This window comes from Maylandia zebra, linkage group LG3, assembly GCF_041146795.1.
Source record: "Maylandia zebra isolate NMK-2024a linkage group LG3, Mzebra_GT3a, whole genome shotgun sequence".
In the NCBI taxonomy this organism is placed as follows: Eukaryota; Metazoa; Chordata; class Actinopteri; order Cichliformes; family Cichlidae; genus Maylandia; species Maylandia zebra.
In genome coordinates, this window is record NC_135169.1 from 2,225,000 (window position 1) to 2,250,946 (window position 25,947).

The 25,947-nt window shown below is 41.1% G+C and overlaps 4 protein-coding genes across 5 annotated transcripts; 2 read left to right on the top strand and 2 right to left on the bottom strand.

The window, feature by feature from the left end:
- The first annotated feature begins 1,432 nt into the window (after positions 1–1,432).
- Positions 1,433–3,511, top strand: LOC143414189 (uncharacterized). The gene is made up of 6 exons (XM_076878021.1): positions 1,433–1,624; positions 1,756–1,868; positions 2,076–2,233; positions 2,324–2,456; positions 2,530–2,766; positions 3,506–3,511. Exons 1-6 carry the CDS (start codon positions 1,486–1,488, stop codon positions 3,509–3,511), a joined length of 786 nt encoding a protein of 261 aa, XP_076734136.1. The 5' UTR covers positions 1,433–1,485.
- LOC143414335 (uncharacterized) lies at positions 3,192–9,561 on the bottom strand. Of its 2 annotated transcripts, none has more exons than XM_076878507.1 (2): positions 9,141–9,561; positions 3,192–4,752 (listed from the first exon to the last, which is right to left on the bottom strand). In XM_076878507.1, exons 1-2 carry the CDS (start codon positions 9,164–9,166, stop codon positions 3,513–3,515), a joined length of 1,266 nt encoding a protein of 421 aa, XP_076734622.1. In that variant the 5' UTR covers positions 9,167–9,561; the 3' UTR covers positions 3,192–3,512. The 2 variants fall into 2 exon arrangements, with proteins under 2 accessions (XP_076734622.1, XP_076734625.1); XM_076878510.1 differs by lacking the exon at positions 9,141–9,561 and adding an exon at positions 8,594–8,718.
- LOC143414333 (E3 SUMO-protein ligase ZBED1-like) lies at positions 5,003–7,599 on the bottom strand. The gene is made up of 2 exons (XM_076878502.1): positions 7,121–7,599; positions 5,003–6,570 (listed from the first exon to the last, which is right to left on the bottom strand). Exons 1-2 carry the CDS (start codon positions 7,587–7,589, stop codon positions 5,540–5,542), a joined length of 1,500 nt encoding a protein of 499 aa, XP_076734617.1. The 5' UTR covers positions 7,590–7,599; the 3' UTR covers positions 5,003–5,539.
- A 223-nt stretch (positions 9,562–9,784) lies between the features above and the next one.
- LOC112430930 (uncharacterized) lies at positions 9,785–18,755 on the top strand. Its single transcript, XM_076878490.1, has 3 exons — positions 9,785–10,029; positions 15,315–15,424; positions 16,123–18,755. The coding sequence occupies exons 2-3, from the start codon at positions 15,407–15,409 to the stop codon at positions 17,959–17,961; spliced, it is 1,857 nt and encodes a 618-aa protein (XP_076734605.1). The 5' UTR covers positions 9,785–10,029; positions 15,315–15,406; the 3' UTR covers positions 17,962–18,755.
- Positions 18,756–25,947: the final 7,192 nt, after the last annotated feature.

Sequence of the window (25,947 nt, forward strand, 5' to 3'; positions counted from 1 at the left end):
AAGTGAATTGTTCAAGTTCACTGCTGTAATAACTAATAATGATTAATATAATAACTATAATATTGGCCATATTATATTTACACTGACTTTAGTCTCATGAACAACATAATTTTTATTTACTAGCTAATCTTAAAATGACTGTTCAGTACAGAAATGAAGCCCAACAATCATGTTTTACAGTCATGTGGTCTCAGCCTCAGATACTTATTAAATCACACAAAGCTCGTGTAGAAACAAACGAACAAATGAACAAAATATGTTCTCCTTCATTTCTCTCAAACAAAGCTGTATGAAACGTTTCCAGCGGTTAGTATCATGGTTGCTAGGCAACCTGGGCAGCGCGACGGAGATCGACCGGTATTTCACAAGCCTCGCACTTCCGGCCTTAGCGGTCTTTGAGTACGCGGCCCTTGTGGACCGTTAAGGCTGCGTACTTTAGGGCTGCCGAACCTGAATAGCTAGGTTTCATTTGACGTAGACGTGACGTCGACGTAAAGCGCGAAATTTGACTGGCGGTCGGAAGTGAAAAAGATAAGTGCAAAATCACAGACAGACAGTACGCAAAATGCCTATGTCCTGTTGTGTTTACGGATGCTCCAGTAGGTCGACCAGAGAAACTGATAAACGGTATTTTAGGGTACCAAAAATAGCCCAACGAAGAGGAGAAAAATGGAAAATTCTAACCGAAAAACGTAGGAAAAAATGGATTTTAAATTTACGTTTACAGTCGGGAGGAGCAGAGTCTGCCAATGCCCGTGTCTGCAGCGACCACTTCGTCAGAGGTAATGTTATGTTTGCAAACGAACTTATTAGCATTAGGTTGTCGTTAAATTCTCGTTTACTTAGTGCTTTTAAGTTAGTAGTCTAATATTGACTTGATTGGGACTATCCGGTTGTTCAGTCAGACGTCACGGATGACGTTGCAGGTATTTCCGGGTCTAAGTGCTCCTCAAGAAACAACGATGGCGGAGCCAGTGACTTTGTTCACGATTACCTCCTTCTTTAGCGAAGTACCAATTAGGGTTAAAAAGGGTCTTAATTCCTTCAACTCTAGTAAAGTGGTCAGTGTAACCGTTCTCCCAGGCGGAATTATAAAGGGAAGTGTCCAGGCATCCATGAAAAAGAAGATTTACAATGTTGAGGTGAGCTAGGAGTAAGCTAGCTAGCCGACGATTAAACATGAGATATTCTGTATTCTAATGTATTTCATAAAGCACACACACGTACAGCAATGCTATAACAGTGGAAGTAAACGAAGATGAAAATCTACATAACATGGAGGTTTTGGAGAGTTAGTAATGTTAGCCTAGTACCAGTTATATTAGCCTAGTTAACCTAGTACCAGTACACAGAGCAGCGCTGCAAGTGTTTGTTAGAATGTTTAGGGTAAGCATTAACTTTCTTTCAATGTAGGTGCATGTTGAGGGTCAGTCAGTCAGGTTCAGCTCCTGTGAGTGCCCGATTGGCAATGATAAGTGCCATCATATGGCGGCATTGTTGATTTGGGTGGAGAAGAATGTGTCTCGCACTGACGTGGAATGTGTGTGGAAGAGGGTAAAATCATGCAAAGCAGAAGAAATTACTGCCAAGAGAGTGTCTGTGATGACACCCTCAACAACACAAGGTCAGTTATTTATTTAAAATTTGTCCTTTGAATTAATTATAATAATTATTTTCTTAACTTTTTAAAAAGCATTATGTTTTATATGCTAAAATTATTATTTATACAGATTACTAAAAGTTTTTTTTTTTCAGCTGGAATCGAAAGACCTGTCTCCCAGGAGGACAAGGAATGGGCAGTGGCATCCCTATCGAAATTGCAACGTTTTACTGGGATGGGTTGGATTTTGAGTCCTGAATGCTCTCAGGTACTTTGATATTTACTTTAACATGTGGTATAAATTGTACATGTATGTAAACTCTTGTAAACTACATACAGCAGACTGTTTGCTTCCACTGTCCCCACTTTATTTTTTACATGTATTTTATATACTCTGTACCTGACTTTGTCTATTCTGTGGTCAAAATTTCTTGGTTCCATTAAAACCTTTAAAATCCTTTTGCTTTAAATCTAGGCTAAACCAGCCAAGACATTTGATGAAGTGCTGAGGAACCTGGGATTTCCCCAAGCAGAAGACAAGGCTCGTTATCTCTTGGCATCACTGGCTGTGTCTGACGAAGAGAAGAAACAGATTGAGGAAGCAACAGTTGGGCAAACGAAGAATGCATTGTGGTAAGAAAGTGCTTTGAAATTTATTCTGTTAAGTGTTAAGTAGGACATTTTAGTTAACTGTGTCTCTTAATTTGTGTTTCTTTATAAAAGGTCAGCATATCGCAAGAAGAGAATCACAGCCAGCAACTTCGGTTTGGTCCTGAGTGCAGTCCAGCGGCGCTCATACCCCCCTTCCTTATTTAAGACTCTGCTTGGACAGTACAACCTGACAGAAGGATCTAAAGTAAGTTGTTAGTAAAAAGGGTCTGTGCATCTAAGAATTCCTTTATGACTAAGTTGTATTTTCATCCCCAAAGGCATGTGATTGGGGGATCCTTCATGAGCCAAAGGCCAAGCAGTTGTACACTGACTGTACTGGTGCAGCTATCAAGGAGAGGGGACTGTTTTTATCTAACAGTGGCCTGCTTGGTGGTTCTCCAGATGGGACTGTCTCTAATGAGTGCATCATTGAGGTGAAATGCCCATGGTCAGCCAGAGCCAAAACTGTATTGGAGGCTGCAGATATTAAGGACTTTTTCCTACAGCTGGATGAGGCAAGTGGTTCCCTGGTATTAAAAAAGAATCACAACTACTGGCATCAGATCCAGGGCAACCTCTATCTCACAGGGGCGAAAAGCTGTCACTTTATTGTTTGGACTCCATGTGACTTTTTCATCTTGCATGTGGATAGAGAACAAACTTGGGCTGTTAACATTGAAGCGTTGGAGACGTTCTACCGGGAAGTTTTTTTACCCCATATTTTATCGCAGCTTTGAATTCATATCAGCATGAGTAATTTATCAGTCCAAATGTTTATAGTTAATTTTAAAACTATTTGGAAATTGTACATTTTTTGTCATTGTAACTTTGTAAATATATTCAGATAAATTCTTAAATTATATTAATTTTTGATTTGAAAAAATAAAATGTTTTGGACAAACTGTTCCTGAAAATAAAGAGTAACACATGTATCTGGTATTCTTCATTTTAATTGAAAATGCATAGCAAGAAAACTAGGCAGTAATCAGGAAGCTGGAATGGAATGAAAAATGTAACAAGCCATTGATAAAAACAGAGTAAAACATTATACGAATCACAAATGAGACCATTCTCAATTTGAAACTATGCAACTAAGTTGTTTTTATGTTGTAACATCCTGAGTATACACACAAAACAATCCAGAACACTTAGGAGTTATAAATAATAAAAGTAAACTTGTTCAACAGTTGTATTTTCTGGTCCACAAGTAGTTAGAAAATGACACAATGTACTTTTACCTCTTAACTCTCACAGGTATAATTTATTCAATTTCACGGAGAATAGGTGTTTGTAAATTTGTAAGACACACACATGCTTTCAAGATCTTATTAATATTTTTTTTTAACTGATGTGGGATGTGATGCAAAATTGAGAAAAGTTTCAGTCTTTGAATGGAACGCTCTACATGTATTCTTGCACAGGAAATCTTCCTGTTGTTGTTCACTTCCTCCTGTGTGAATTGTCCGTTGGTGAGGAAGGACGGAATGTTCAGTGAGACCCCTTCTGGTAGGATGTCCCGAATTGTGAAGCCCTTATCTGCAATGACCATGTCACCTGGTTGTAGATGTTGCAGTACTCCACAGTCAGCTGTTATGGCCTTATCTGAGGCACTTCCACCGTACAAGTTGCTTACAAAGGTTATTACACCATTAGGAGCCACACCAATTAGAGCCTTTAGTGTGGTCCGTCCTTTGTACTGGCTGTACAAATGACTTTGTGTGTCAAGTCTCTCTGTGTTACAAACAGAAACTTCCGTGCAGTCAAGCACAATCCTGCAGTTAGGAAATGGTTGGAAGCAATCTGGCAGCGATGTTTGATTCTTGGCTCTCGAGGGAATGTTGTTTTCCAGCATGCCAACATACAAAATGTCATACAGTGCACTAACAATTGTTGTAAAAATATTAGTTACTGTGCCTCTGCTGCAGTTAAACCTTATTGAAAGGTCTTCATGACCAAAATTAAGTTTGAGCTTGATCAGGGTTAGAAATAACTGGTCAATTAGGGGCATCATTTGGACAGTCCAATCAGAATGATATTTAAGATCAAATCTGGAAAGAAGCGCTTCTAAAAACAGGACAGAAGCAGCATCGGGCAATCCAGTATAGTACTGGACCCTTTCAGGATTGTCAGATATTTGACTGAATGAGAAAGTCTGCTTCTGCTTCTCTACTTGTTTTTTAAGTTTTTCATTCTCTATTCTTAGCATGTCATTCTGAATCTCTAGCACCAGAAGACTTTGGGAAGAACTTGTGGAACTTGCAGTATCTGTCTGTGTAGCTGCATTGTTGGAATGATGTGGCTCATCTGATATTTCACTCTGATTTTCACCAATAGCTGGGACCTGCTCTTTTTTCTTCTTTTTTCTAACAGGGTTGTGGTCATCTGGGAACTGAAAAGACTTCCCGTCGTTCCATGCAAATCTTGTTGGCCCCGCAGCTTTTCCTTGAGGGAAGTGCCAACTGCAGACTCTTGAGTTGCAGTTTGGGGTGAAGTTTTCACGTCTGTGGAAGTGTTTAAAAAGACAGAGAGAAATTTCAGATCATACGCTAGCCCTCCATTAGTTATGATTAATACAAAAAAAAATAGAGATAAATAATAGAGAGAAGCTTCTTTCATCCAGATGAGAGAAGCTTCAAGAAACTTAAAACTTAAAGAAGTCCAGATGCTTTTCTTACACATCGTTGTACTAATTTGCTTTTAAGCTTACCAGAAAGATAAGTACTGGCAATAGAGCTGGGCGATATGGACCAAAATTCATATCTCGATATTTTTTAGCTGGATGGCGATATAAGATATATATCTCGATATTTTTTTAATCCCATAAAGTAAGAACAAAAAGAGAGTTCTTGGTCAAAGGTACTTGTCCCAGATGTCACACATGTAACTTTTATTAAGATACAACTGTAGATGTACACGAAAAAATTGTCAAAAATAAATTGTCAGCATTTATTAAATAATAATGCTCCATTTTTTTTCTTTTCATACATAACAAAAAGCTAAAAATTGTAAACTAAATGTAAAATGTAAACTAAAAAGATGCAGATCTAAAATAACAAAGGCATCTTGCTCTTTAAAAAGTGCTTACACTGAATTAAAGTTTTCTAAAGTGCTTCTTTGTGTGTATTGCTGAACAATCATCTGGTACTTTGTGCAAAAAACCAAACATGTAAACAGATTGAATGAAATTAACAAAATTACATTCTTTGGTCAGTGGGTCTTTGTGCAAATCTCCAATGACAATAACAATATAGAAAGAACACAAACAAGCAAGGCCAACAACTGTACAGCTTACAGATTTTGTGCCAGGAAAACTAATCTGTCAACATTATCAGGCTTCAACGATGCCCTGTGGCAGGTTACAATGTTTCCACTGCAACTAAAAATCCTTTCAGAAGGGGAGCTGGTAGCTGGCGCACAAAGATATTTCTTGGCCAGGAGGCTCAGTGCTGGAAAGGCAACTTCATGTTCCTTCCACCATTTGAGAGGGTCAGCATCACTCTCTACACAAACTGACAACAGGTAGCTAGAAAATTCATTTTCGATTGCTTCCCTTTTTGTGAAACCAGTGTTGGTGGCTGTGCTGTGCTGGAAGAAGCTTGCCAGTGATCTCTTTTTTTTAGCTGTGTGTCCTACTGCTGCTTCTTCTTGGTCTGCAGACTCAGGCACGGCTGGATCAGTCAGCTCAGACAAACACGTACCCTGATAGCTGAGCAGAGACTCTGCCTCCAAGATGAGTTTATGTTTTAGTGCATTAATCTTCTCACTAGGGATGTATTTCGCCCTGAACCGTGGATCCACAAAAGAAGCCATGTCCAACAGGTCACTGGTGGATGGATCTGCATATTTATTGTTGAGGTAATCCACAATGCGGGTCTTGATGGATTTACACAGCTCACTATCCTCCTCTCCAGGTGCCAGGAGACTAGTGTTAAACAGGTGTAGCACAGGTCTGACATAGGACAGGGTCACATACTTCTCTCCTGAAAGTGCATCAGTGAAGTCCTGACAGGGTTTGAGAGCTTTCTGAACTGCTTCCAGGACCTCTATGTCCTGCCAAGTAGGGACTAGAGGTCTGGTTTTCATGTCGACAGAGAGGACTTTAGAAAGTGCTCTTTCCTGCTCCAGAACTCTCTCTATCATGAGAAGCCTTGATCCCCAGCGAGTTGTTGCCTCTGTGAGTAGCTGGTGACTTGGAAGACCCAGCTGTATTTGCACTTCAGCCAGCTCTCTTCTCTTCCTCCAGCTGTAGGAGAAGCTGCTGACGACTTTCTTACACAGAGAAATAGCCCGGGTAATGCGGGCATCATCCATAGCATGTCCTGTGACACACAAAATACAAACTTTTAAAATCACTTTAATTGTTATGTTAAGATGCAAATCACTCAAAGGCAAATTAACATCCATCTCAGTTGTATAGAATGTGATGCATAAGACTTAACAATATTTGCAAAATGTGTCGTGTATTGTATAACCTAGAAATGGTTCTAGTTAAACTATCTTGGTAAAATCACCAGATCACCAAATGATTAGAACATGTTTTTTTTCGGTTTTTTTACACCTTTTAATCTCACTATGTATTTAAAAATGTATCCCTGTCTTGTCTCAGCTGTGGTCCTCATTTAGTGTCACAACTCAATCTAATACAAAGACAAATACACCCCAATACGTTTATTGGATTTAATAGGGATAGTTTATTTATTTGTTCAACTAACTTTCGATTTCTAAGTGATAGATGTATATGCTGGCTATGACTTATAAAAATATTTGTCTTGTGGTCCATAGGCATGTTTAGCTCTACAAGAGACTCTATACACTTTTCATTTATTAGCGTTTTTTTTTCCAAATCAAAAAATTCAGTATTGCACTTACCAATGGCCAGATGAAGCCTGTGACCAAAACACTGGATCCTCGACCACTTGTTCAGTTGAACCGCCTTGACAATATTAGCCCCGTTGTCAGTTGTTATAGCAACCAGTCCCGTCGGGTTGAGCTTCCAGGTTTTGAGCACATCCTGCAGGGCTTCAGCTATATGCTCTCCGGTGTGGTCTTGAGGAAAGTAGCTGGTCTGGAGACAGGCAGTTTTCAGTTCCCAGTCTTCCATGAAATGTATAGTCACACTCATATATGGCTCGCATGTCCTGCTGGACCACATGTCGGTTGTCAGTGCGAAGTGAGACACTTTGGTGAGCTGGGCAGCGAGACTCTGTCTAACATCAGTATACATTTTTGGCAGTGCTTCTCTGGTGAAGTATTTCCGGCTAGGTAACTGGTATCTTCGGTCAAGAGTTTTTAGCAGCTGTATAAAGCCCTCTTGTTCCACAGTTGAGATGGGGACCATGTCTTTAGCAATATGATAGGCCACTGCTTTAGTAATTTTCCCCCACTTCTCACTTTTTGTATCATATGGCACATGAGTGTTGTAAGGTGGTCTGTTTCACGGCAGGAACCTCGGAAGACTTTGCGGTCTGGGCTACAGCACGCAATTTCACACACTCTTCATACTGCACTTTATGGCGCAGTTGTAAATGGTGGTAAAGATTAGTGGTGCTCGAACCTTTCGTTGCGACGCTTTTTCGACATTCTCTACAGAATACATTATTCTGCTGCTCATCTGACACTTTGAACCCGAACCATCTCCAAATAATTGAGCCATTGGTTTTCTTTTTTCCGACGAGCTCCTCTTCGCTAGCTCCTGTGTCCATCTTGTTGCCAACTGGAGGTTTAGCGATGGGGGAGGGGGTTTGTGTTCAGTGAGGGTGAGAGGCGGGGCAAACAAACCCAGACGAGAGAGAGGCAAAATAGCGGCTCCACAAGTGTAATTATAACGCAACATAGACTATATCGATATAAACGATATTGTCACAGCTTATGTCTTGTATAAAAATATATCGATATTTTTTAAAAAATCGATATATCGCCCAGCACTAACTGGCAACCTTTGCTAGCTATTTGTTGGTTAGGTCTTTATTTTGGTAATTAACTGGCACATAGGCTGGGGATTGTAATGTATTTTCTTACATAGACATCGCTTTTTGGACGTAATTTTTATTCCTCTGAGCGTCGAAAGCTAACTAAGGTTCATATATATAGCGAAGTGACCCTTAGCTCTCAATCTTTGCTTGGAGAAATAAAAATGACTTCAAAAATGCAACAACGTCTTTGTATTAAAAAAAAACACAATAAAATCCATTGTCTATATAAGTACAATTACTGGTAAAAGCCAGTTTGTCTTTTAGTAGCGGGTTTTAATTGTTCATCACTAGCTATATTAGCTAACTAAAGTAAGAGCCCACTAGCTCTTATCTTACAAATTTATTCATTCACTTACGAGTTGTAACATACCTTATCAACTTCAGCCACTTCCTCTTCTCTCTCTTTTCACAAGGAAACCGGTAAAATGACAGATTAGACTGTTGTTTTGAGCCAGATTGGTTAAAACAACCAGGAACACAGCATTGTGTCATATTGAACACAGGAGAGTTTAGACCCGGAAGTAGGATTCGTCGGATTCGTCGCGTCATCACTGAACAACCGGATAGGCTGCCCAAGTGCTTTGGATGACGAAGAGTCGGAGGACTGGGCTCCGACGGTCAATCTCGGCTACGAACGAAACCCAGATCGGAATCAGTTCTCAAACGAGAGAAAAGAATGAAGCTTAAGGCAGAACAGCATCGATGTGCAGAGGCGATTTTGGATATGCAACAGACGGCTGAGAGCCCGAGACACCCTTCAGAGGTGTCTCGTTAGACCGCTGAGAATGGTTTACCTTGAAACAAACAACTGTCACTCTAACGAAGTCCTAAGGATGTGGCATGTTTGTTGACGTTAAAGCCGCTACCGCTAACTGTTAGCGTGTTTAAGATAAAGCAATATAAGAACAAACACTCACCCTTGCAAACACCAAACTGTATCCATCACGGAGACGTTTTGTTCCAAGGTTGTGGACCCACCCGCTGACAAAAAAATTGTACGCCTCCAGACTCTTGAAAGCTTTCATTTGCTGCCTAGTGTAGTAAGAAGTCTGGAGGACCAAGTAGTTGGTGATATCCACAGCCTCGATAGTAGGCAAATCCTTTACTTCTGTGGTGTATTCGGACATTTTCAAAGAATACGGATCACGTCCGATATATTTTTTTAACTGTCTGTTTATATCTCTCCCGAGAAACGGGGTCTAAAGTTGCACAATAGCTGCTCTCCTGACTCTCCACAGTGTCCTCCATGTTTACTTCCGCCCTCCACTCAAAAATCGCGCTGCCTCCGCACGTCATCAGAACCACGTGACCGCAACCCAACTATTGGGATACAGCCTAAAGCTGTTCCAATTCTCAGCACCGGTCCTCTCTTTCCCTGAGTCCTTAGCAAATCTCCTTCCCACGATGACGTTTCCATCGAGGGCAAGAAAAAGAGTTTAGGAAAAGGAGATAGGCGCTACTTTTGAAATAACACCCCACATGGCTACGTTGGTCTGCTTAGTCACGTGACCGCACAGCAACAAATCACAGCAGAGCCGGAAAAGGAGGCGGAGCAAAGTGTGTGTACAGGAGAGGAGTCGAGCAGAGAGAGCTGCTTTTTCATGAAACGGGAGTAAGGTAGTAAATTTACAGGAACATATACCACTGCCAACGTTGGGATTAATTTCTGCATCGATCTGCACACCCTTGTGTCCTGGATCGTAGCCGAGATCAGCGTGAACCACGTGGGTCTCTGCTCCCTGATCTGTTTCTTAAGACTTCCAGCTTCATCACGGAGTTTCTCTCGGTTTGTGGGCTCATATAAAGGTAAGCACCGAGCCAACTTTAATGTGGGTTCAGTTTATGTTGTTGCTGTTAAGAATAATAGATTGCTTGGTATACACTGGAGTTAGTAGACAGTCTGTAGAGCAGAGGCGGAGCCAGACATTTGAAACACCCGGGGCTTAGCCCTAAAGGGTAGTATGCATGTGGGATTTTTTTAATTTATTTATTTATTTATTTATTTATCTTTTTTTGGGGGGGGGGGGGGGTAGAAATGACTGAAAGATTAATAGGCTCTGTTTTGAGTTTTGTTCAGAAAAGAATGACTTCATATAGCGAAAAATATATATCTCATATGCAGAACACCTTAAACTAGTTTTTTAATTGAGCAGCAAGGCAGAACAAAGTCGGAGTTGTATCAAGACACGAGGACTAAACCCCAGTTCAACCAGACCCAGAACTGATCCGGAATTAAAACTGGACTACAACAGTTCAAAATCAGGACTATATAGGATTTAACCAAGACAGAACAAGAATCAGAACTAGATGATAGTAGCACTAAAAAATCATCATAGACCTGCACTACACTTGTTTTTTTAATTCTACCAAAGTCCACTATTTAGATTGAGAAAAGTTTATATAATTATTTAGCCTTGTTGTGCAAACAAGCCTGCATAACTTAATAAATGTAGAATTTGAAAAATAGCAAACCTAAAAAGAAACACTAGGTACGAGATACATGAGTACCTATGATACGGTGATACTTTTGGTAAACAACCATTTGACTAACATGTGTGTCTCGCCTGCTCTTGTTCATCTCTGTTCTGTCCTCATTCTCCTCTCTGTTCCTCTCTCTCTCTCTTTGTGCTGACAATCATCAAATATACAGTTGAAACCAGATATTTACAAACTCTTCAGATCAAAACAAACACTTTTTTAATTGTAACATCAAATCAGACTAAATGTTTATTTTTTTAGATTGATAAATAAAAAAACATATTTGTTAACTTTAAGAGGAAAGAGAGAAATTGTCTGTATTTCTTAATTGCAAATGGCACCAAATTGTATTCAAAATTGAGCCACACTTATGGAGCTCCACAATTCTTTTTCTGGTTTGGTTGACATCTGTTGATTTTACCCATTTCCACCAATTTACTCACATGGACTCTACTAACCTATCAGAAGCTTCTTCAGCTCAGAATGGAATCGTCTGGAGTTTTCTTATTAATTAACAATAAACTTAGTGTATATGTACTCCTAAATTTGATCAAAGTGATAAAAAATAGACAGCTGTCTCTCTTTATTCTGACATTTAACTAATTCAAAATATATTTCAATATTTATCTAAAACAAAAGTTTAATCTAAATTGATGTTGTACAGTAAAAATGTTTTATGTTTTCTCCCTAAAGTGTATGTAAATATCTGGTTACAAATGTGAATATCCTGCTGTGTACTGAAATCCCTCTTGTTTTGCATAGAAATATACTGAACAACATACAAAACATAACATATAAAATAACAAATAACACAGAGGGAGCAATCAGGGAATGGGTAACAGGAGGGAAACACAGCTGGGACAAATCAGAACTGACGAGACCAAACAAGGAGCCAGAAACAACAAAACAAAACAAAAAAGTGCAAACAGAACAAAACACAGAAACAAAGTCCAAAACAACAGTATAAATAATATCATAAACTCCAAAAACCCTGGGTCGACGACCCAGGCATCCTAACAAGTAAAGCTGTGGGTTGTGGGAATGAACCATAATGTTTTATCTAGGGGTGCCTGTAGTGCACTGCCATGTAAATAATTTGCATTTACTGAATATATACTGACTGAGTCCCACTGTTCAAAAGTTGAATAAAGAAACAAACTAATTTTTGCCTCTTTTTTTTAATTTTATTGAAACCACCTTATAGAACATCACATCAGTTACAATGTAGAATCCATGTCATTTATCAGAATCAGAATCAGAATACTTTATTCATCCCGAGGGAAATTAGGGGTTACAGCAGGCAGCACGCTAATGGCGCATGCGCACTCACAAAGGAACCTTCTGACCAACTTTACACAAACATCACATTGGGCAGACATGTCAGAAGGTAGGCTGATAGGAAAAAACAACGAAAATACACTACATGAGGTAAGAGGAGGAGAAAAAAAACTCCACTCAGACTGAGCTCCTAGTGGGAGAACAGTTTGATAACAGAAAAAACACCTCAGCACAAAAGCACATGACTATCAATACACCATAGAAACACGAGACAAGCAACAGGGGCGGGTAAAGGGTAAGAGAGAGCCGGTGTAGACAGCGCATCCGGTCCTGCAGCATCTGTGCTGGTCCAGTTGACTGCTATCTTCCCCGGTAGGGCACAAGCATCGAAGGCGTTGGAAAGGGAGGGGGGATGAGTGAGTGCTTATCAGTGTAAGTGTGTGTGTGTGCGTGTCCATAGTTTAGCTGAGACAGTGTCCTTCGGCCTATCAGGCTAAGTAAATAGTCTTCCAGCCAATCCAGGTGTCCTTGCATGGGATGGGAAGAATAGCCGTAACACAGTCGTTATCAGGGAGTGATTGTTCGGCTCCAGCCTCTGGCCTGCAGCTGGTGCCGTTATGGGGGTCCGCAATCTCAATGTTGATTTTGTAAATTTCCATGCGAGCAGCCCAGGAGAATTTTTGGCTGCCCTAACACTCCGACACTGGCCTCTCGATCTCCCGTTGGAGAACCACGATCCTCCCCATGATGATATCAAACTTCTGTTCCATGGTGTTGCCATTCTTTTGATTCTGAGACCTCACAGCTGCAGTGATCTGTTCCGTGATGTCGTCCAACTGTCGCTCAAGGGTCTCATTTTGAGCAGGCCTCTCTCTGATGTTTCCCCCCATACGCTCAATGTTGTTGCTTTGAGCCTTCACAGCAGCTGTAAGCATCTCCAAGGTGTTGACCATATTACGTTCGTTGTGAGAGGTCGCGCCTCATCTCATCTCTTCAATTCCAGCGGGCAGCCTTAGGGGGGTTTGAACAGCCGGTTCCGCTCTCTTATTTCTCCGATAAACCAGGGCCAAGCCAACTCCGATCAGCACGAACCCTGTTATCATGGTTCCGAATAGATAGATATCTTCAGCGTCCTCGATCGACAGTCCCGCCAGACACATGACTCTCCAGTTCTGCCACCCGTCCATCGTGTATCCGGCAGGGAAAGTCCCTCCAGGGCACTCGGGCTCTCCCGAGCCCAGACTTCTCGTTGAGAAAAGGGTGTCAATAGCATTCAGAGACCAGTTAATCAAATCCATAATTCTCTTTTAGGTTTTAGAGAATGACCGTGTGAGTCTATTCCAGGGAAAGTAATGCACACGAAACAGACAAGGACATAGAGGCTAAGCAGGGAAGATAAGGGTGAGGAGGAGAGGAGAAAAGTGCGACCGCCTTCGCTGAGAGCCAAAGAAGAAAAATGATTTTATAGTTTACAAATGACAAAATGTTTACACAAAATCACGAGTGTTTACATGATATCACTCACTACTAACATTACTTTATTTACTGTATCTTTTGAAAAAATACAGCAATTTTAACAGCACAAGACTTAAGAGTATTTAACAGGAGCAGGTTTCATTTTTCCCTGGTTTTATTATCACACTGTTCACCAAAACGCAGCAAACCTTCACCATCTTATCCAGAAGGGTCACCTCTTCACCCTCACAAGGAAGAAGTAATCTGATTGGCATGGTGGTATGTTTGAAGCAGGTCCCTTGTGTAGCACTGGAACCCAGTCACGATGTGATTCATCCATTTAATAGGCTGGTTTGCTGCAATAATGCCAAATAATTAGCAACTCTATAAATAGAAGGTAGTTCTGCAAAATCACTCAGTAGAATGTTTGTTGTCATTTGCTATGAGCTCAGAGCGCATAGAAAATAAAACTAATAGGCTATAAAGATTGATATGAACATATTTAGAACTTACCGGAATGAAAATGTCTGGAGCACCAACAGATATTTGGAGATGGAATAGAACTGCACGTCAGCTCGTCTCACAGCTGCTCTCCAGGCTAGACGCCTTTGTTTGGTAACATCGATACACGAGCTGCCTCGTGTTGCTTCCAGGTTGGGAAAGAATGAAAAGATAAACCATTTTCAAGCTTATTTTCTTGCTGGTCGTGCGATCGAACATTGCAGCCGACCACACAGCAAATACGAACCATGGCTGTTGTCTGTGCCTTCGCTCCCTTTTCACTTTTGCGCTAGACCCCCAAAATGGCGGATCGGGCCAAAATCCTTTCCACGCCCACCCCCGTGACATCACGCTCCAAAGCCCTATTCCATTACAGAATACAGAATACATGCCCCAAAATGTATTCTGTAACGTATTCCGTTACGTTACTCAATGACATTAACGTATTCTGAATACTTTGGATTACTTAATATATTATCATGCTTTTTACAACAACGTGAATGTACTATTGCTGGGTGATTCATTACTATTACTGAAGGTCCGCGACTCCGAACTGTAGTAAAGGGACCTCTGACTAATACGGCGGGGTCCCTGTCGGCTCGTAGCCGAAAAATAGCTTTACTTTGTTGTGTGGGTCAACTTTTCTTGCGAGAGACAGAGAGAGGCGTTGAAAGGCTGCTCCAACAGAACTTATTGTTTTCGGAGGAAAACACGAACACGGTGTACAGTCGAGTCTTAATAGCTTGCTGTCATTCGGAACCGCTACGTTGATCACTACGGCCGTCTTCTTCTGTTTGTCTACCACCACTATGTCCGGTTGGTTAGCCACCACCATTTTGTCCGTCTGTATCTGGAAGTCCCACAGGATCTTAGCTCGGTCATTCTCCACCACCCTTGGGGGTATCTCCCATTTTGACCTCGGGACTTCCAGGTTATACTCGGCACAGATGTTCCTGTACACTATGCCGGCCACCTGGTTATGGCGTTCCATGTATGCCTTGCCTGCTAGCATCTTGCACCCTGCTGTTATGTGCTGGATTGTCTCTGGGGCATCTTTACACAGCCTGCACCTGGGGTCTTGCCTGGTGTGATAGACCCCAGCCTCTATGGATCTGCATATATATATATATATATATATATATATATATATATATATGCTCCCAGGCCTCTGGTAGAGGACCCAAGCTTGAAGGATAAACCGCCCGCAGGGGCGTGCTGGGTGTTATTATTTATATATGTATATATATATATAGACATATATATGTATATGTATATGTATATAGACATGTATATATGTATATGTACATGACAGCATTGCTGTCCAGCATTGTGTTTATCAAAACTCTTTTTACAAATCCTGCTGTGTGTGTGTCCCCCAGGTGATTAACAGGAGGAGAAGAGTCTGGTGGTGCAACGGAGGAACAATTTCATCCATTTGGACTCAGCTCAGCCACTACAGAGGAAACAATCAATGACTTCAACACAAAAGGTGAGAAAAATATCACAGTTACAATTAGGGATGCACCGATACCGTTGCTGGTATCGGGTATTGGGGCCGATACTGTAAAATGTGTGTGTACTCATATTCGTAAAAGTTAAGCGATACCATGAACCGATAATAATGTAGCCCGGATGGGAATTTGGGAGTAGATACTCATAATTCCCATGGACTTAAACGCCACGGTAACATAAGGTGTTCACAGTTGATGTTTTGTGATGTAACTGTACCCAGAATGTACTTTGCCCTGTAATATGTCACAAGGTAAATACAGGTAATTAGAGCAATCAAACTGTTATGTTAATCATAAAGTATTATTTTATGGTATGTAACTCTGAATGGAGTTTAAATATTGTTCAGAGTTCTAATTTCTTGTAACAGAAGTTACAAGAAAATACAAAGATCATATTTTATAAGCACACATTGAAACAACAATATCATCAGTTGAACTTGAAATTTCTTATGCATAAAAGATTTTCTCTGCTGATCAATATTTCTTCAATAATGTCATTTTCATTACAACTCTCATTGTAGCACATCATTGTAATGTGATACTGCCACCAGAAGGTGGTGGAAACACACCAACAATGTGTTTGTTGACATGTTTGATTCCACCAATGAAGGGAGTTTCAGTTTGTTCCACGACTGCATTTCACTCACTGCCTCTGTTTGTATCTCTGTCACTGCAGGACCAACATGGAGCGAGAAGTCAGCGCTCTCAGGAGGCCGACAAACCTCACAGAAGAAAGGGAGAGAAAACCTACAGCTGTGATGAGTGTGGAAAGTCTTTTACCCGGGCTGGACACTTAAAAACACACCAACTCATCCACAGTGGAGTTAAACCTCACAGCTGTGAGTTGTGTGGAAAGTCTTTTACCCGGGCTGGACACTTAAAAAGACACCAACTCATCCACAGTGGAGTTAAACCTCACAGCTGTGACTTGTGTGGAAAGTCTTTTACCCAGGCTGGATATTTAAAAACACACCAACTCATCCACACTGGAGTTAAACCTTACAGCTGTGACTTGTGTGGAAAGTCTTTTACCCAGGCTGGACACTTAAAAAAACACCAACTCATCCACAGTGGAGTTAAACCTCACAGCTGTGACTTGTGTGGAAAGTCTTTTATCCTGGCTGCAAGCCTAAAAACACACCAACTCATCCACAGTGGAGTTAAACCTTACAGCTGTGACTTGTGTGGAAAGTCTTTTATCCTGGCTGGAAGCCTAAAAACACACCAACTCATCCACAGTGGAGTTAAACCTTACAGCTGTGACTTGTGTGGAAAGTCTTTTACCCTGGCTGGAAGCCTAAAAACACACCAACTCATCCACAGTGGAGTTAAACCTTACAGCTGTGAGTTGTGTGGAAAGTCTTTTACCCTGGCTGGACACCTAAAAACACACCAACTCATCCACAGTGGAGTTAAACCTTACAGCTGTGAGTTGTGTGGAAAGTCTTTTGCCTGGGCTGGAGACTTAAAAAGACATCAACTCATCCACAGTGGATTTAAACCTTACAGCTGTGACTTGTGTGGAAAGTCTTTTACCCTGGCTGGAAGCCTAAAAACACACCAACTCATCCACAGTGGAGTTAAACCTTACAGCTGCGACTTGTGTGGAAAGTCTTTTACCGAAGCTGGAAGCTTGAAAAAACACCAACTCATCCACAGTGGAGTTAAACCTTACAGCTGTGACTTGTGTGGAAAGTCTTTTACCGAGGCTGGAGACTTGAAAAAACACCAACTCATCCACAGTGGAGTTAAACCTTACAGCTGTGACTTCTGTGGAAAGTCTTTTACCCTGGCTGGGAACTTGAAAAAACACCAACTCATCCACAGTGGAGTTAAACCTTACAGGTGTGACTTGTGTGGAAAGTCTTTTACCCAGGCTGGACACTTGAAAAAACACCAACTCATCCACAGTGGAGTTAAACCTTACAGCTGTGACTTGTGTGGAAAGTCTTTTACCTGGGCTGGAAGCTTGAAAAAACACCAACTCATCCACAGTGGATTTAAACCTTACAGCTGTGACTTGTGTGGAAAGTCTTTTACCCAGGCTGGACACTTGAAAAAACACCAACTCATCCACAGTGGATTTAAACCTTACAGTTGTGACTTGTGTGGAAAGTCTTTTACCGAGGCTGGACACTTGAAAAAACACCAACTCATCCACAGTGGAGTTAAACCTTACAGCTGTGACTTGTGTGGAAAGTCTTTTACCCAGGCTGGACACTTGAAAAAACACCAACTCATCCACAGTGGAGTTAAACCTTACAGCTGTGACTTGTGTGGAAAGTCTTTTACCCAGGCTGGACACTTGAAAAAACACCAACTCATCCACAGTGGATTTAAACCTTACAGCTGTGACTTGTGTGGAAAGTCTTTTACCCAGGCTGGAACCTTAAAAAAACACCAACTCATCCACAGTGGACTTAAAGCACACAACTGTGAGTTGTGTGGTAAGGCTTTTGCTCTAAATAGCGACTTACACAGGCATCTAGTTACCCACTCTGGAATTAAGGCGTAGAGCTGCGACTTTTGTGGAAAAAGTTTCAGTGACAAACGGTACCGAAATATTCACCTACGGATTCAGACTGGAATTGATGTTTCCTGCTGTGATCAGTGTGGGAAACTGTTTACAACAGATGCACAGTTACAACAACACACTGAGGAGAGACCTTATAAATGTTACCTGTGTGAGAAGACTTTTAAAGCTCCAAATCAGCTGAAAAAACACCAACAGATCCACTCCAGAAAGTAACTCTAGAAGTGCAGTTACTGTGAGGATGTATTGATTTTTTTATCTTGTAATTTTAACCTGATTGTTTGGAAAAAGTCTGATCAGTAAACTTATGGAGTTATACTGAATGAACTGTTTGGAAAAATGAAGAAGTAACCTGAGTTTTATAGTGTAAACAGTAAAATGTAATTGGACGTTGGCAGAGATGCTTTTTATTTCAGGCGACGTTCAGGATAAAAACGTTGAAGGAATTCTCTGATTTGCAATGTCTTTGTTTAGGAGTGGAGCGAAGCACACTGATCCATTTCTCAACCCTGTCGTCACTGTGGTGGTGGGAAAGCGTTTCTCTTTAACCTTTGTGGAAAAACCTCCAATCACGAACGGGACCTAAAACCACATCAACGTAGACACACTGGAGACAAAATGAACTACTGCAAAGAATGTGGGAGAGGCTTCCACACACCAAGTACATTAAAAATATGTCTGTGAAGGTTCTCAGTCATCCAGGTCATCGTAGTCAAAGGAGCTTGCAAAGAAAAGCGTCTGGACTTCTTTAAGTTGCTTGAAGACGTTTCACCTCTTATCCGAGAAGCTTCTTCAGTTCTAAGGTCAAATGGTGGAGAGTCCCAGATAAAAACCTAGTGGGAGTAACCCCCCACAGAGGGACAAAAGGACCCCCTGATGAGCCTCTAATCGCCTGAGCCAAGGTGTGAAATTGGGTGTGGGACCCAATCAGCCAGAGTTTCGGGTGTGTTCATTGTGAAACCTGGCCCCACCTTGTCATGCGAATTCCTGAGGTCAGATGGCCCAGGATGTGAGTGGGCGTTAAGGCGTCTGGGAAGGGATCTCAAAACTGGATTATAGATGGCAGAGAGTTGGTGTCGTAAACCCCCGACTCTATTCAAAGATGGTCGCTCACAGTGGACATAGATGGCTTCTTTCACTCCTCTTTCAAACCATCTGTCCTCTCTGTCCAAAATGTGAACATTGGCATCCTCGAAAGAGTGTCCTTTATCCTTAAGATGCAGATGGACTGCTGAGTCTTGTCCTGTGTAGCAGGACAAGACTAACAAGACCACAAGACTAACAATGAACACACCCGAAACTCTGGCTGATTGGGTCCCACACCCAATTTCACACCTTGGCTCAGGTGATTAGAGGATCATCAGGGGTTCCGTTTGTCCCTCTGTGGGGGTCACTCCCACTAGGTTTTTATCTGGGACTCTCCACCATTTGACCTTAGAACTGAAGAAGCTTCTCGGATGAGAGGTGAAACGTCTTCAAGCAACTTAAAGAAGTCCTGACGCTTTTCTTTGCAAGCTCCTTTGACTACATTAAAAATACATGACCTCTTCAAAAAGCACATCTGTGACCAGTGTGGGTCATTCACCACTTCACCACTGCAGGAGGGACACCATACAAGTGCAGACACTGTGACAAAAGCTTCTCACAATCAGGTCATCGTAACAAACATGAACGTACACACATGGAAGTGAACTTCAGCTGTGACCAGTGTGACAAGAGTTTCAGGAATCTCAGTTCATACTCCGAACACAAACGATCCCACGCTGTAAATAAACTGTTTCACTGTTACCAATGTGCAAAAACCTTCACTTCATTATCTGCTCTGTGCAAACATCAGCCTGATCATGCAGGACTGAAATCACTGGATCACAATGAATCTGAAGAGAGAGAAAGATCCTCTTCTGGTTTCAGGGTCAGACTTAAAAACCTTGAGATCAGGCTCCACAGAGTTCAGATGGAATCTCCTGTAAAGAGTGTCAGCTGATGCCACACTTGGATCTGATGAGGTAGCTCTGATTTCTGGAGCTGCAGTGAATAATTCTGAATGTTACATTTAGGAAGCTGCATGTATAGATATGCATAGATATGCATATCAAGATTTTTTTTCCTTTGGGGGATTTTAATTCTCTAAAATTATCTCTGTTACATTTTAATCTTTGTTCCCTTAGGACACAGTAGTGTTTAGTAGTTGTACTTGTTACTGTATTATTAAAGTTATAGGAATGTCTTTTTTACCAAACCAATAATGTATCAGAATTGCAGATATGGATATATATTTCAATTTCTTTTATTTGAACTTTCTTAGTGTTTCCAAAATTAACTTAATGTGGGGTAATGTATTCATTTAATGTGTTACCTCTGTTAAATTTCAATCCTTCATTCATATTTAACCTTTTGCTGTTGTAAAATCTTCTCTTAAATCCTTTTCTCCCAAAACTACAAATATTTTCACAGCAGTTGCTCTTAAAACCTCCAAAATGAACTAAATCTGTCCACCAGCTTTGAAACAACACCTGCTGTGACTTTATGTCCAGAAAAAAAGAAACTCAAGCTGAACTGGTTTTGGGCTGTACTTCCATGTAATGCCAGTTTGTACCAGAAGATGGAGCAGTGAGTCAGTGTAACCTTTATTCAATTAGGCAAAGAGCACAATCTTATTCACAGTGGCAGCAAAGAAATGTTGAAAGTTAAAAACAGCAGCACACATCAGAACCATTTTAAAGATCACAGGTGACTACTTTTACGTAATTCAAATTCTGTTAAACCTCTATTTTTTTGCTCCTCCTTTCACTTTAGTGTATTTAGTCATTGAAGTCCACATGTTGTTTTTTTAATGAATTTTGATCCACATGTTCTGCAGCTGTTTTCTTGTTGATTTGAAGTTTGTATTATGAAATCCTGATAATGTTAAAGTGTTAGTTATATTTGATGAAGTCTGTGTAGAGTTTATCTTATTATCTTATTAAACAGTTTGGTGTGAAAAATAAAGAAATGGTCTCAGAACAAGTAGTTTGACCCATTATTTCTGATTCAAACTAATTTAACTGTTTTCAGTGGTACATGTGGAGGTTTATCACAGGAGGCGACTTGGCTGTTCTCAACTCACACTGAAGAAGGATCCTGCAGCTCATTAAAAACTCTAAAATGATCTTGAAAGAACATATGTTTGATTTTTCTTAAAAACATGCTGTTGGCATGAAGCTTTGAGACAGTGTTTTTAAGAGTCATTGTGGTTAACATCTCACACATTCCAATAAAGCAGATGTTCCTGCATTGCAACAGCGGTTTGCAGTTGCAATGCAGGATTGTGCTGCTGCTCGTCTACAGGACTCTCATGGAGCACCACTTTGAAACTTTGTAACTCTCTCTGCAAAATACAATATATAAAGACCAATGCTGGGCAATTAATTATATAGTTACTTCTTCAAAAAAGTTACTGAGTATTGCAAACAACAAAGATTTTTGCAGCTGTTTACCAAAAAATGCTGCTAAGGGATTTTTTTTAAACAAACATTTCAAACTATTTACAGAACAATCAGGTGTTCTGCATCAAATCTGATGCCACACAAATTATTTGTGCCTCTCCAAAAAATAATTTCTGTCCACTATGAGATAAAGGAGAACATCAAAAGCCTGATACCTGCAGGCCTGACAACAGGAGATGTATCACTCCTGTAACATTTAGCAGCCGCCTCATTGTTCTGACACACACAACAAAACTATTGACTACACTACACACTAACTATACAAGATTTGCGCTAAACGTTGCAAATCTCACATCTCAAAACACTGCCGTCACTCCTAAATTTTCCTCTTCTTAACAACTTCCGTTTCTTAACAACCAAATGCCATGTTTTCATTGGTCGGCATGGTACATTTTTTGACCAATGGGAAAGGGTGGGGTGTTTTGGTTTTGTCTTTGCTCTCAGGCGGAGAGTGCTTTATAACGTTTTCTTTATAAAATGACGTTTTTACCATTTCTTCCCCCAGTAAATATAAACAACAATATTCTGGAAGAAAACCAAACACTGGATTTTTTTTTAATCACAACTCTGTTTTTTATGTGGCCTATCAACACAATTTGAAACCTGGTATAAAGTCCACTCTTTTTACGTCACTTGTTCCATCTGTCCTGCTCACATCTCCAATGGTTGTACACGTTGTCATTAACGTGGCTTCACTCCACATTAGCCACGCCACTTTGCTAGCTAAAACACCAGTTTCGGCACATAAGGACGCTCTCATAGCCTGTCAACGACGTTGATTAGCTGCGCATATACGAATTTGAATCACGTGATTGGCTGGACTATGGGATGAGGTGCCATTGTTCTAATCCCATACTGGAGCAGCCAGTCACTTACTGACTAACACTGCAAAACAGAATTGTTAACGTATTCACTTTAATTTCAATTCCGGTTAGAATTTTACTTTATGTGCAACACGGATTTTTTCTGCACAGAGACCGTGCCAGCAGTGCGCAATTGAGCACACGCGCAGTTTAGAGGGAACATTGGTGATGATTATCAGAAAGTGAACAAGGTCTCATGGTTTGATGCTTGTCCAATGCCTGAGTTGACCTGGACTGGTTAAGCACTGCTTGTCTTATTTTATGATGCTGGATTTAACCAACGCTTACTGGCAGATTCCCTTATCTGCAGAGTCCAAAGACAAAAACGGCCTTCTCCACTCTGTATGGTTCGTACCAATTCGTCACACTTCCGTTTGGCTTATTTGAAGCCTCGGCCATTTTTCAGCACCTCATGGAGCGGTACCTGCTTCCTCAAATTGCATATGCTGTTTTCTACCTGGATGATGTTGTTGTGGTACCCCTGTGAGGTACCACACAGTTAAACGGTTAAAGGAAAACTCAGAAGAACGGCAGCTAATTCCCTTTTTGCAGCATGCAGCCAACGAGGTATTTATTGATTTATCGTTGATGAGAGATTTTTTAGTTTTGTGATTATGCTTAGTTGTAGCTTCATTTAAAGGAAGAAGAGCTTGTGAATTGGAACCAACACAGGAAGAGAGATTGAAGCCATATGTGTAGAGGAATGCGGTGACATACGATACCATACCTCCTGTTTTAACAGACAAGCTGGCTCTCTCTCTCTCTCTCTCTCTCTCTCTCTCTCTCTCCTTTTATGGGAATGTCTGAATTTCTATACATACAAAGGTACCTCCTTTTTCAGCAGATAAGCGAAAGGTTTTCTCCTTCTAAGGAAAAATTATCAGTTCCATACATGCCACTCCTACTGCTGTGGAAACTTGCTTTAAGTGTAAATAAAGGATGTTCTGAATGCCCTGGGCGGTTTTTCTGTGTCACATCGGTTGAGCAGTGACCGCCCATGCGCATGTAAAAAATAGATATCTGAGTTGTAAGTTTCTTTGCCTTCCAACAACTTTCTCCTCACAATCGTGTTTGTTGTACAGTGTTATCTTTAGTGCTGTGTCTTACGCCGAGTTTTATTTTGTTAATGCTGTATAGTTTTCACGGTAGCTTTGGAGAGAAGTCTTCAAATAAACCAGTGACAGAAAACCACTTGCGTCTGCCTGTGCTTCGAGGGAATTATACTCATGTAGCTATGATGATGTTTGCTAGTTCACCTTACATGCATTAATGTAATAACATGGATAGCGTACTCAACGTGAATTACACATGAACAACATTAAGCTACTCACGCAGAGAAGAACGGCTGCTGCTGCCATCTTCGTCCGTCATCATTTCTGCTACACTGGCAGGGCTAGGGGCCAGGACTCTACTCTTCGTGTTTTGGGGGGATGTTGCTAATTCCGGGTCCGATAACAGGCACCACACCTGCAGTAGATGTACACGGTGTGAGGTCTCAGCAAGCTATCAAATACGGCGCATTTCTCGGCTTTTAAAAAAACGCTATGCGTCACCAGGCGTTTCATCAGATTTGAGGTGTTACCTCCTTTGACAGTATTGCAGTATCTGATTAAAGCACTTGTAGCAGGCTGCTGAGTTTGCATCTTTTGCTGTGAAGTACAGCCAGACTTTTGACCGCTTCGCCTTGGGCATTTTTAATCTGTAGCTCTGATCTAAAAGAACGTACGTACCTGGACCCGCCTACTATCCTCGGAAACGTAAAATGATTGGCTAGAATCTAAAGTGTATCACAGCTCAGGAAAAAAAAGCACTGAAATAAAGCACCGAAATGTGCGCTGCTTTTCTGTCTGGTTACTACCGTTTATGTCAGAACCGGTGACGGTTTTGCTGTTTTTAATGGAGACCAGGGGTTCCATTATCTGGTTGGTATTGTTAGTGATTAATTGTTGGATTGGGAATTTAAAATAGTGTAATAAAGAAAAAACACTTTAGTTCTTATGGAGTCTTTTATTGGGTTTATGTGACATACAACTAAAATGACAGCTTGTAAAGGTGAAGAGACAGTGGGACTGGCCATCCTACCTGTGTCAGAGAAGAGCCAAGGTTAAAGCTGTCTACAGTTAATCATTTGTGAGTAACCTAAATAAGGTACTCACCTGTCCTGGTTGCTTCTTGCAGGATGTGGAGCATAAGAGTGAAAGCAGCTTAATCACCTGTTTAAGGGCTGTTGGAGCAGACCAGTGTGTCAGGTTAGGGAGTATGGATAAAGAGGGTTTTAATTTATATAGTAATGGGTGAAGCTCATGTTATTGGTTTGTTTATAGTACGTGTTGGAAATATGAATATGTTTGTGATGTGCTTTAATGTAATTGCATGTTTGTGTGTGTGGAGGGTTATGTTTTCATTTTGATTAGTTAACCCCCATACTTGGGCTATTCCGGAAGAGTATAAAAGTGGTAAATGGCCTGCATTTGTATAGCGCTTTTCTAGTCCATAGGACCCCAAAGCGCTTTACACTACATTCAGTCATTCACCCATTCACACACACATTCACACACTGGCGATGGCAAGCTACATTGTAGCCACAGCTGCCCTGGGGCGCACTGACAGAGGCGAGGCTGCCAGACACAGGCGCCACCGGGCCCTCTGACCACCACCAGTAGGCAAACATGGGGTTAGTATCTTGCCCAAGGATATTTGGCATGCAGCCAGGAGGCAGCCTGGGATCGAACCACCAACCTTCTGATTACTGGCTGACCTGCTCTGCCACCTGAGCTACAGCCACCCCAAAAGGAAGCCATTTTGTTTAGTTATAGTTAGTGTTCTTGTGCTCCTATCATGTTCCTTCATTAATAAAGTGCCAATCCATGGATGTCTTTTACTCCAGTCTTGCGTCATATTATTGGACAGAAACTATGACCGCCGGCCAAAACTGACACTGTTATTGAACTGTTTAGCCAGTAAGACACTGTAGAAGACAATGTGATGTGTTTATTGATATGAGTAAGGAAAGTAACTGTTATGAAAGAAAATGTTAATTAGAGAAAATGAACCAGTAAAGAGAGTATATTTCACTGAGGATGTGAAATAAGTAAATGTAATTGATGTGAATGAGGAACCTGCTGAATTATATATTGAAAGCTCATGGTAGTGTTTATATAGCATTTGTTTGTGTGAAATAAATCAGACTCAGACACAATCTGGAGGAATACAGAGACACATGCTGTCTTCCTTACTCTGCTCTTCACCTGCTTTTACAGGTAACATATTTGTCATCATGGTCTTCATCCTTGGGACCCGTAACAAATCTTGGGGGCTCGTCCAGGATTGTCGACACCTTGCAGTTGAGACTGATCCAAAAATGACATCTGGGACCAGGACGGGAGCTGATGCGAGCTGAAAGTTGGAGCCGAGACTGATCCATGGTTGCTAAGACGGTGGGTCCAGCGGGCCTGGGTCAGCAAGAGGTCGACGCAGAGAAGGCTTCCCTGATGCAGAGATAGTTCGTGGAGTGCTCAGGATATTAAGGCCTGGAACTTTTAAAGATATGTTAATCAATAAAGACGATTTGACTGTACTTGAACTGAAGGGGTTTCTCCATGCCCACCTGAGAGAGAAAA